Source organism: Triplophysa dalaica, chromosome 17, assembly GCF_015846415.1.
Source record: "Triplophysa dalaica isolate WHDGS20190420 chromosome 17, ASM1584641v1, whole genome shotgun sequence".
NCBI classification, from domain to species: domain Eukaryota; kingdom Metazoa; phylum Chordata; class Actinopteri; order Cypriniformes; family Nemacheilidae; genus Triplophysa; species Triplophysa dalaica.
This window is the reverse complement of record NC_079558.1, coordinates 8,683,809-8,695,580: the sequence shown is the minus strand read 5'-3', so window position 1 is coordinate 8,695,580 and position 11,772 is coordinate 8,683,809. Positions and strand designations below refer to the sequence as shown.

The window sequence follows — 11,772 nt, the reverse complement described above, 5'->3', positions numbered from 1 at the left end:
GCATTAAGAGAGTGGGAGGAAACCTTTCCTTTATTAACTTATATTGAACTTTGACACCCATTACATTGCAAATTGCAACCAACGGCTCACTCCACCGTTCACACCTCCTTTTGAAGCACTACAGTGGCTGACAGAGGACTAAGATGTAGTCACGTTTACTCTTCTTTGCTGAAGATGACATTTTCACAAACGCTCTGTAGAGCAATTTGTCCTATAAGGGCTACTGTAGAAACAATATGAATTCCATGTAAGGGGACCCGCAGTGTATGTAGATAGAAATAGCTAATTTGAAGGTAATAAAAACATAACACTTCATTATGTAAGGTCTTTATACACCTCTGAAGACATAGTCATGTATATTATAATTCATTTCTGTCAATAGATCCTCCAAAAAATGTACACATTGGACCTATAAAGTAAGAATGAACATTAGAAGCCGATAGCCAATATATTGGCCAATAAACAGTATCTAAATATTAATATAACATTTTCTGAGACTTTAATTTTTCGGCTATAATATACCGGCCAAAATGTTTATTATCAGCATAATGTCCATTTATCATCCAATACCGATATGACAGATAATTTACAGTGCATCCCTACTTTAAAGTCCTTGTTCACAAGCCAGTGGAGATCTTAGCTCTGCAGACTTTAGATTATAAAACTATTCAAGTCTGTGTTCAGAGTAAACAAAAATTGGATTTCATACTATTCAGCCAAACAATCACTCCAAGGTGATCCCTTTTCAAGCTGCTATAATTCCTCTCATTGAATTTCCCTGGGCGCAAGCATGCACCTACTAGCCATAGTTATGCCATCCCTTAAACAGTAGAGGAAATTCTGCCCCAAGGGACAGGGATGAAGCATTCAGCTCATCTCTTAAGCACATTTAACGGCTCGTTACCCCACCACTCCTTTTAGGCAACACGACACTGCTTGGTCAGGTGCCATTCTCTAATATGCTGGAAATGAGCCGTGAGCCTCAACAGTCCTCACGCAGTCGGTATGGGGTGCTCATGGGCCACTTTGTTTCCGAAAAGCATGCTGTAGTGTCTTAAACAGAGAAGCCAAAACAGAAACTCTTCTGTTCCCGCAATAATCAATTCCCTGTTAACACCGCTAGAGATACAACATGAGGAAACACCTTGACCTGCAGCTCTTAACAAGCTGCCATATAGGTCAGTGTCACATGAAAAACTAAGTGTACAGCATGAAAGCACGATGAATAAGATCCTGCTGTCCAAGGTTGTCTGTCACTGGGATGATGAAAACAAAGAGGCTGGAAGTATATCAGGATTGGAGAAACTTTCAAGGTTCCCCTTTCAGTGTAGAAAAGCATACAAAGGTTTGAATGAAGGTTATTCAAGGAAAACTAGTTCCAATGAAGGCAAGTGAAATGCTTTCCGTAGTTTAAGAAATATTTAATACCAACAACAACAAATGTATAGTAAGAAGAAAACATTAAACATTGAAAATCTGAAACTTCCAGAATTGAAGCACAGATATAAATACCGCAATGTACACCAGAACTGTCACAATGAGGTGTCTTTGATATTTTTCCATAATTGTCCTCACATATGCAAAAAGTCCTACACAGTGGAATCAAGGGGCTGCTGGGAATCAGATGATGTCATCAAAAGATACAACCGCTTGGAAAGCTCCGGACCTACTCTGCGGGTTGTCGATGTAACGCCCTCTCCGCGGCGAATCAGCATGTCTGCCAGCAGGCCAACTTTTTCTTGCTCCGTTTTACACCGTGCATATGCCTGCAATGATCAAATATACATTCGAGACTTGAGATCTCACACAGCTATGTAAAACCTCATTTTATTTACCACATCAGTGATATATGTAACTTTATTTGTGCGTCGTTGAATAGGTCTGGAGTACAGACATTTTCAGCAGCAACAACATAAAAAAAGATTATGTGACCCAAACAAAACTTCCGGTAGACCCCTGCAAAGAGTCAATAACTGTTGAGTAGTATTATTTTAATTCAATTCAATTTATATACATTAAAATAATCATATCAATTAATGTCAACAACATAAATTAAATATAAAATAACTTGATATATTATTAGAAAACACAGACTGGAAGTTAACTTCGGGCCAGGCATGTGATAAAACCGTCTACAGCCTTAAGAGGTATCAATATTATAAAAACAGTAACTGTTTGTTTGTTTCTGGATGCTAACCTGAACCAGAACCTGAGGAGAAGGATAGACGCTGAGTATAGCACTGGCCATATCAGGGCTGACGCGGTTCAGCTGTTGGATTTGCCTCTTCCAAACCTGCAGTAGGCCATTCCCTGCCCGGTCCACCTTATGACCACCTGACCACTCACTCTCCAAGCAAAAAGTGAAACCTGTGTTCTCTCGCTCTCGCCTGAGAGAAAAATAAAACAAACCAAAAAATAAATAAATAAATGAGCCACAAAGCCGAAGCTGCTTTGGAAAGTGATGAATATGGAAATACTGGCTTTCCGCTCACTTGAATGGCGCCTCTGCTACAGCCTTGGTCGACATGGTAATAAAATCAGTAAAGTCCTTCCAGGTCGATAGGAAACGGACCTGCACCCCAGTATTCAGCTGCAAGTCTACCAAAGCCTGATGGACCGGTGAGGGGAGAAACAGGCCTCAGAAAACCTTACATGTCACTGTATAAAAGCAAATTCAGCCCTGAATCGACTGCCAGTGAGGTGCTTCAGCTTACCTCCTCCACCTGTACTCGTGAGACATTGGGAAGCTGCTTGATATCGTCTTTCTTTCTTCTCTTTTTCTGCCCTCCCTCAAGTCCTGCATCCTTCTCCTCGCCCAGCACTGCCTCACGGTATTTCTTCTGACATTTTGAATTCTGGGATCTGCAAAACAAAATGCATTATTGTAAAATATGCAATCATGTCAGAGCAGCACAGGGTAAAGGGGTAAGTCTTGCATTTGAAATAAATCTGATTAGTGTGTAATTAACTAGTGTGTTAATTATTGGATGATTTTACTTGATTTACTTAATCATTATTTTAAAAAGAAAAAACGATTATTAATAAGGAATGATACATCAGATCAATTTAAAACTGATGTATAAACTTAATATCCAGAGTTAGGCTTATCTTCTACTAAACTGGACTAAAGCAAGCATAAAGGCAAATTTGCTAAAATGATTTAAGATGTTTTCATTTGAAGTTCTTTCTCACAAACACTGATTATGCAATAGTTGGTTTATCTGCATATCATGTCATTACTTTGGACAAAACATGTATGGCTATTCAAGGTTAAATACAAACCCAGCATCTGTGCCATAAGATCGAACATAATATTTTACACAAAACATAACAGTAATACCTTTTTTTAGTTCATAAACATGTGCAAGTAAAGGGGAAAAAGTTGAAATGTAACTCATTAAAATTGTTTGATATGAAAACCAAAGCCACTTCTCAGCAAGCTACTCACTTAAAGTATTTCTCTATGTCAATCACGACCATACTGACAGTCCTGCCTGGGTTCTTGCTCATTAGCACTCGGATCCAGGAGGTCAGAGATATGCCACTTTCAGTCAACACACCATCACTTTGCTTCTACATTAAAAACAGAAAACCACACTGTGGTCTTTATTCCCAGAAAACCCCTCAGGAAACCTTTGTACGAACTCAACTTCATACTTTTAAGACTCACTGGATAATTTTACATATTTCAGTTGTGATCCTGTAATTCTATTCATTACATTTAATCACTCTGACACTTCTTGAAAAGGTCAAAGCTGCTAATTTTACTGGTATTGCCCTTTCGGCCGACAAACTCTTTTAATTGCATCTTCAGTTGCCACATCATACAAAAAGGCCACAGCCAGCAAATCAAACAATTATCTTATAAACGGTTAATTAAGTAATTATAATGGTCCAATAAGAAAAGACACCGTGCTAGAGCATTATGTGCCAACCTTGCAAAAGTTGTTAATCATGGTCACAAAGTCATCCAGCGGAACCTGGATTACAGTATGTGACTCCGGAATAGTCATCATCTCTCCAGTCTGCACATAAGAAAACAAAGAGACAAGGGTTTAGTTCCTTATTTCTACCCAGAAACAAGACATCATCGTGACATTTGCAACACATTACATCATTGACTTTTTTCTAAAGCATTAGCCCTCCACCATAAAGCTCATGGCAGGGACACATGGTTCACATATGTTTTGTTGTGTATATTTGTGTATATGTCATGATCGGGACTATCATGCCTGTTGACAGGGTGAGTGTCTAGCCCAGGTAACACTGCGAGGAAGAGACTGCTTCTCTATGGCACAACTGCAGCCCAGGGCATGCAGAGATGTCAGGAGGGCACCGCCACCTTCCAGCTGCAGCAGTCCTGTGAGGGGAGACAGTTAATCCATAGTAATCTATTCAGCAAATGCGGCTTAATACTGCATGCTGTTGCTTTTTAACAACTCAGGGAAATGATAAAAAAGTACAGAGCAGGAAAATACTTGAGTCACACCATCACATTCCTGTCATTCCTGCTATGCTGTATACATCATGTCACATCATGTGTCGTGATCTATTCACAATATTTTATAAATCATTGTAATAATACTAGTTACTATTATGTCAGTACATTTAAGTTGTTATTTAGTAAGAATTGAATTTAGTTGATGTTTTTGGCATATATTTTTAACACAAACTAGGTTGCAATATTAAAAGAAGATTCTAATGTTTTAATTTTTAACAAATGAAAAAGTTTAACGTCATCCTCATATAACTTGCAATCTGTTATAAATATTATAAATAATACATGATGTTCAGGTAAGGCAAGCACCTATGCTATCTTTTAAAGACCTTTTTTTTCTGATACTCGCTGATACAGATGCCTGTAGCTTTTCACAACACGGGGAGGCTAATAGAAACAGAATAACTTCATAATTACAAACAATTCCACCTTAAACAGATTTGGAAAAAAAATGCTTTTCATAAACTTTCAATGCAAATTTCACAACAACATATTTCAGTCAGTTCTGTCACATTAGGTATCGGTCTTTGGTACCCACAGTTGTCTAAGCTGGACCCAACCATACATTTGAAAGACTGGTATCTCCTTTTATAGTATTTAAAAAAAGGCATGTTTACTCTTTTTCAAAAGCTTAACAAGACTGTCCCACCCACCTGGGTCCACTGTCACCACCATGTGTTTGATGCACTCCTCTGGCCTTAAGGCTTTAACAGCATCGGCCATAGCTTTCTTCTCCAATCTCAGTCTCTCTTTCTCTTCCTGCTGTTGCTCTCTCGTTGCTCTTTTCCTCAGGGCTTCCTGTCTGGCAGCCTCCACTTCTGCAGGGGTTTTCTTCCGTTTGGCCAGGTGAGTGCCATTCTCCGCTGCAGGGGGAGGTTCTTCTGTGAGGTATGGTGCATTGTAGACAGAGCTGAACTGCCTTGTTATATTGGTACAGTTCTTGCTACGTTCTACCGGCTGGTCCTCCAACACAGATATATACAGTGGGGGTAATGTAACTGGAACATTTAAGAGCTGTGAACGTCCATTAGAAAGTGAACTGGAAGCTTGGCTCTTTTCGGGAACAATGACTGCTGACGCCAGATCACGCTGTTTCTGCTTTAGTCTAACAGCCAAAGGAATCATGGCCTCTTCTTCCTCACTGTCACTGCTTACCATTAAGACATCACTTCCAGCAGCTCCACCAGGACAACGGACTTCTGATGTAACTGGTTTATTGACAGGGGCCATTTCGGAGTCTGAATGGTCTAAAACAACCAGTTCAGTCTGTTTGAATTTTGACTGTGAGAAGTCAAACACAGGCAGCTGTTCTGAATCACTGGAGTCACTGTCACTCATGAGAAATCCAGGTCTATTGATGCAGGTCATGGTGAACTGTCACATCATTCAAACATCTATGGTTCATGCACTGAAAAGAGACAAAATTAAGACATTAAATACAAAAAGGTAGCATGCTTACATACGTTTCGAAGCACATTAAGTAAGAACAGCTATAGTTACTATTGCTGAAACAGTAAAAGGAACAGTTACCATGGTAAATATTGCGGTGCCAAATTATGGAAAATGCTAACGTTTAAATAAAATAACCGCTTTGGAGACTTTAACAAAAGAAATCTTACCTGAACATTGTGTTGATAAAGCACTAAAATATTTCAAATTAAGAGAAAGGAAGTTGATTTATTTATCTACTGATTCACGTCAACACGAGCAGAACTACAGCGTCTGTCACATAAAGACAAAATTACGACAACAAAGAATAAAATACATAAAAACCCACAGAATCTATCGATGTACAACTGCTCTTCTAAGTTTTCTCTCGTGTTTTGCTTTTGTTCCACACATAAACATTTTAGTTTCTACTTACGCCATTCGAATCCTGCAGTTCGCGGCTTCTGCGAGATGACGTAAGCACGTTGACGCCACTGCGTCGGATGCACGTCATTCAACATGGCGGCGCTCTTGCCCTTGATACTGAAGTCCAGGACGTGTAAGTGTAATATACATTATATGTTTCGTTTTTTTAAATGTGCAATGTGTAGTCCTCTGTAAACGAATAACGTGGATTAAACAATTGTTTAACGGTTTATGATGGCAGTGGTTTGAAAGCATGCGAGCACTTGCGCTGTACGCATATGTTGAATGTTTTGACAACAGCATCAACTGCGTTTAAACTGCTAACTGAGGGATGTGCCCTATCTTTTTTTGTTTTGTTTTTTAATGCAGATCGTTTGTTATTAAGATGTTTTTATTCGCACCGCACACATGCAGAATATCAAGTTGAAGAGACCAACATGGAAGGTTATAAACATCAAAAGTTGCACGTAATAATCTATGCTGATTTTTTAGGTATCGTTCTGTCAAGTCAGACACCTACTGTAGTATTGACGAGGTTTGCTTCAAAGAAGTCAGGAGGAAGCAGCAAAAACCTGGGAGGGAATAGTGCCGGCCGACGATATGGTCACAAGAAACATGATGGTACGGTTTTTCTGACTACTGACCGTTTGATATGAGCACACTATGTCGTTTAATGTTTGCCATTACCTCATTGTGTCGTATTTTGTCTTTTCCTTTTTTTAGGAAACTTTGTTCATGCTGGCAACATCCTCGCAACACAACGTAAAGGTCTAATGCGCTGGCATCCCGGAGCTCATGTAAGACTTTATCAGTATTGTTTTTTGTAATTAGCGTTATTTAAGGGGTGATATGACACGGATGAAACGAATTGTATCTTTAGTTTTAGATGTAATGCAGTTTGTATACACGATTTAACGTTCAAAACGTTGTATTTTCCACATACCATGCATGTTTCTATCTCCTCTTTGCCCCGCCTCTCTGAAACGCGCAGAATTTTTACAAAGCTCATCGCTATGAAAAGCGAGGTGTGCTTTGATTGGCCAGTGCGTAGTGATTGGTTGAATACTGCAAGCGTGTGAAGGAAATGTAACGCCTCTTACCATATTTTGAAAATCAGGTTCCAAAACAATTGTACTGACAGGTACGTCCACCATACTTGGTGTACATTTTGTCATTCTTAGTCAAATCATACCACAAACCGACATAGATTTGTGGGGGTGTGGTTACACAAGGCATTTCAGGCAGGTCTGGGTGAGCATTCACTTTCAGATAGAATGCATCTATTGTTCCAACACTTTAATTTTTGCAATTTCACATGTCTAATACATGCATGGGCAACTTGTTACACACCAAAGACACAGAAAAACACGAATTCATGCCATTTGACCCCCTTCAACTGTTTTTACAACACAACCTACAGTGATAAGACAAATGTAGCATACAACGCAATTTTTCTATAATTTCTTAAGGATTTTTAAATGTTCACTTTATTATAACAATACTTGAATGCAACTAACTTTACGAAAAATAGATTGGGCATTGCTTTATTATTAGTATTAAAGTGGAGATACAACACGGCTAAAACTAATATTATAGTTTGTTTGATGTAATGCATGTTTATACATGATTTATGGTTAAAAAACGCAGTATTTTCCATATATCTAGCATGTTTGTATCTCCTCTTTTCCCTGCCTCTCTGAAACGCGCAGATTTTTTAACAAAGCTTATTGCACTGAAAACGAGGTGTGATATGATTGGCCAGTTAACCTATGCAGTGTTATTTGTAAAATACTGCAAGCGTGTGATGGAAATGTAACGCCTCTTAGTATATTTGGAACATCAGGTTCCAAAACAATTGTACTGACATAAACGACCACCTTAATTCTCTATACATTTTGGCAGTCTCAGTCAAATCATACCATGAACTGATGTAGATTTGCGTATGGTTACACGAGGCGTTTCAGGCAGGTCTGGGTGATCATTCACTTTTAGATAGAGTGCTTCTTTTGTTCCGGCACTTTAATTTTTGCAATTTGACGTGCCTTATACATGCATGGGCAACCTAAAACACACCAAAGACACAGAAAAACATGTGTTCTCACCACATGACCACTCTATAATGTGAGTTGTTTCTGAACAGTGAAAAAGCCTCGGTGCAATGTAACTGAACTATTTGAAACTCATAGTCGACAGAATTTGGCTAATCTGTATTAAAATCTTATTTTCTGTATTTTTCACAGGTTGGTATTGGAACCAACAAAACAATTTATGCCCTAGAAGATGGTATTGTTCGGTTCACCAAGGAAGTGTACATTCCTCTACCAAGGAGTGCTGAAGCCCGGGATGTCATCCCTAAACTTCCAAAGGGTGCTATTCTGTACAAGACCTTTATTAATGTCATTCCTTCAAAACAGGAGAACACATTTAAACTTGTGGACTTAGTATAAAAGAGACGTTTCCCCTCAAACTACATCTTGATCTGAATTCTTTAGATTGGTTATCCGCTCTGCAGAATTTGTTGCTTTTTCCAAATGCATCTAAAAATCAGTAGAATATGTAATTTCTTTGTATTTATACAGCTATGTGCTACTCCAATAAAGATTTTTATCAAACACCATGCATGTTATTCTTTTTTTTACAATAAATACACAAATAAGGTGATATTACAGTTTAGAAGTAGAAAACTATGCAGGAATAACAACTCAAACAGATGTTGCTGAACTAGTTCAAAGCGGCTCGGTCCTACAGCTGCGAGCAACTGCTGAATTTGAGATCTGCTTTTCATGGACCATTAAACATTGCAAGCATTGTCCTGTTAGTAGTTTTTAATCTTTTTTATTGACTCCGTATCTATTTGTGTGTCCTATACGTCTGCACAGCCTGAGCCTTTAAGGATTTAGACTGTCTCTTTCTACTTTAAAATAGACGAGGACTATCTTTGTAGCTGCTCCTTAGGGCTCAGCATGCTGTTCAAGCGTTTCGGTAGGATTAGGAGAAATGAAGCCGGAGAGTTTCCTCAGGTTAGAGAAGGCCAAGGAGAAATAAGAGGGATTTTTCCACTACAGTGTAGAAAGATGACAAATGAGGAGTTGCAGATCTCTCTGTGTGAATTGTGAAAGGATTAATTTTGAACTATACGGAAACTTTTCAAAGAGAACCTTGAAAAACTGAATTTTTTGCTGCATTTAAATTAAAATGGATGAAAAATAATGAGGGAATTTGGAGGTTAATCAGTGATTCTAGGCCATTCTCAGTCAAATAGTCTTCAAGATTTTTCACAGATAATTGTTCTACAGTTGTGACACTTTAAGACTTATCAAACATAATTTAAACTCAATGATACACTTTAAGATAACTTAAAATAAAAAACATTTAAAGAGACTTTATCATGTTAGGAAGCGCAATTCATCTTGTCTTGTCACTGTTTTTTATGCTACATGTTGTTTTATCCAATATTCCTTTTATTGTCATGCTCATCAGAATAGCTGTTTAATTGGGATTCAGCATGGAGAAATGTTTTGCCCTCCGGTATATTCATAAGCTCCTCTTCCCCATGATAACCTTTATTGCAAAGGTCATTGCAATGTAAGCTAATGCGAATGCACAGGTGTGTTTTGACATCAGATTTTAATTTGTGATTTTGAAAATGAGCTAATGTAATTCCTGCCACATCCATCATAGATTTTAAATTCGGTCTTATTGAGTGTTTTTTGTCTTTGATTTCACCAACTCTTATCCATGTGTTGAAATATGGATGTAAAATCTAGCATCCTTTGCACAGAGCCTTGGAGAAAGGTCATTTGAATCCAATCATCTAATTCTCATTGGCCTTTGCCTAAAAACTATTAGATGCTCCTCCATTGTTCACTCCTGAAAGCTATGCCCTAGCGTACTGCCAAGGAACCCTTGTTTTGTCTGTCTGCTTTGCTTTGAAAAGAATGACTGTCAGCCTTTGCTCTATCTACTCTGTTGCTTAGCAACAGCTTCTGCGTCACCTAAGAAGAATTCACTTTTTCCTGCTTTCTACATTTCTCTCTCTTTCATACATTTAAATTGTAGAGGAGAAAGACGGCATGTCCTGAACATCTTAGAAAATGCAGTTGTTTGAAGGTTGAATATATGTTTTCAAGTGTTGACCTGCATAAAGGCTTACGAACTGCAGGGTTCTGCTAAGTAAGGTTGAAGAGCTGTTGTATTCTAAAAGCAGATGCCTATTTGAGAATATGCTCTTTTTGTGCATTATCAAAATGTATATTTGAAGTAATAAAGTAGGAGGTGACACATTAAACCTGGATGACTGGTTTTACAGCCTATTCATCGAGAGGGATTTTACAGCATGTTAATGAGGAGTCTGTCCACTCTCTGCTGTTGCTGTGAGACACACCAAAAGTCATTCGAATGTTTAATGGGGGGCACCACTATGTGTTGAAACGGACAATGCTAATAAGTCACCAGGCACTAAAAGGAGAAGAGAGAGAAACACAAAGGCCAGAGGCAGAAGAGAGAGAGAGAGAGAGAGAGAGACCGCAGGGAGTGAGAAAGACACTTAAAGGGCATTGCATTGACAAAAAGGCAGAGGGGAAAGTTAAAGAAGAGTCTAATGGATGGAAACAGTCAGACCATAACATGGACCTTATTCTTCTAGTTGCTCTCATGTAAGATTCATTATTTTCCATACTTATTATGCTGTGCCATGGGAACAGATAAAATGGCAAATATTGTGCACCTGCTTCTCATTTGGACTCTGTGTTTATTTACAAGCTGCTTCAGTGGTGAGATGTTTTATCTGTCTTCCTCAGTAATGGATATTATTATGTGTAATTGTTTTCAATCATAGAGCATTTCCTTGCGTGGCCTATGCTTGGTATTTGTTGAAGGCCACTTAACATAATGTAGTTTGGATTCTTTCATGCTTTTCAGTTGAACATCATTGCCCAAAGGGAGCAAAAATTGACCGTGACGGCTTGCGCTGTTACTGGATGCCAACATTTACATCAACGTGGCCGGAAGCAAGAGGCAACTGTCAAAGAGATAATGAAGGAGATCTTGCTACGGTGGACAGTACGACTGTTCAGACCTTCATACAAAATTCATTTCAAATGTAGGAGGTTGCATGTCAATACAATTTTTATAGCATTGAATCAAAGTTTTTTTTTAAACGAATACTTGAAAGGGAAAGTAGCGTTGTGTGTTAGACACACAGTAAAAAAGTCTTCGTAAGAGGGCTCATCCTTTTTTTGCTTTACACCCTTTAAATTCCAGGGAAGCCCCCGGTTGGGTCTGGCTGAGAAATGGAATGAAACAGGCTTTGTTTGATGACTTGGATGCTATAACCTCTCAGCCTGGCGACAGGGAAATAAAGCTGTGTACTTCAATGGCACTGGCCACCGGACAGTGGATGAATGAAAAATGTGATAACG

The 11,772-nt window shown here is 38.6% G+C and overlaps 2 protein-coding genes across 4 annotated transcripts; one reads left to right on the top strand and one right to left on the bottom strand.

The window, feature by feature from the left end:
* Positions 1-1,406: 1,406 nt before the first annotated feature.
* eme1 (essential meiotic structure-specific endonuclease 1) lies at positions 1,407-8,563 on the bottom strand. 3 transcript variants are annotated; one of them, XM_056770479.1, is made up of 10 exons: positions 6,363-6,473; positions 6,118-6,220; positions 5,152-5,906; positions 4,233-4,360; positions 3,936-4,025; positions 3,449-3,573; positions 2,715-2,862; positions 2,493-2,608; positions 2,198-2,387; positions 1,407-1,766 (listed from the first exon to the last, which is right to left on the bottom strand). In XM_056770479.1, the coding sequence occupies exons 3-10, from the start codon at positions 5,864-5,866 to the stop codon at positions 1,590-1,592; spliced, it is 1,689 nt and encodes a 562-aa protein (XP_056626457.1). In that variant the 5' UTR covers positions 5,867-5,906; positions 6,118-6,220; positions 6,363-6,473; the 3' UTR covers positions 1,407-1,589. The 3 variants fall into 3 exon arrangements, with proteins under 3 accessions (XP_056626457.1, XP_056626459.1, XP_056626458.1); XM_056770481.1 differs by lacking the exons at positions 6,118-6,220; positions 6,363-6,473 and adding an exon at positions 7,296-8,563; XM_056770480.1 differs by lacking the exon at positions 6,118-6,220 and having other exon boundaries at positions 6,363-6,400.
* On the top strand, positions 6,421-8,969 carry mrpl27 (mitochondrial ribosomal protein L27). The gene is made up of 4 exons (XM_056770482.1): positions 6,421-6,485; positions 6,845-6,973; positions 7,076-7,149; positions 8,593-8,969. Exons 1-4 carry the CDS (start codon positions 6,446-6,448, stop codon positions 8,797-8,799), a joined length of 450 nt encoding a protein of 149 aa, XP_056626460.1. The 5' UTR covers positions 6,421-6,445; the 3' UTR covers positions 8,800-8,969.
* The last annotated feature ends 2,803 nt before the right edge of the window (positions 8,970-11,772 follow it).

Coding starts and splice junctions, on each gene's coding strand:
- eme1 (XM_056770481.1), bottom strand. CDS start 5,866: ATGACCTGCATCAATAGACCTGGATTTCTCATGAGTGACAGTGACTCC. Junction 4,026..4,232: donor GACACTCACCCTGTCAACAG/GCATGATAGTCC, acceptor TCTTATGTGCAG/ACTGGAGAGATGATGACTAT. Junction 1,767..2,197: donor CTCCTCAGGTTCTGGTTCAG/GTTAGCATCCAG, acceptor TGATCATTGCAG/GCATATGCACGGTGTAAAAC.
- mrpl27 (XM_056770482.1), top strand. CDS start 6,446: ATGGCGGCGCTCTTGCCCTTGATACTGAAGTCCAGGACGT. Junction 6,486..6,844: donor GATACTGAAGTCCAGGACGT/GTAAGTGTAATA, acceptor CTGATTTTTTAG/GTATCGTTCTGTCAAGTCAG. Junction 7,150..8,592: donor GCTGGCATCCCGGAGCTCAT/GTAAGACTTTAT, acceptor TATTTTTCACAG/GTTGGTATTGGAACCAACAA.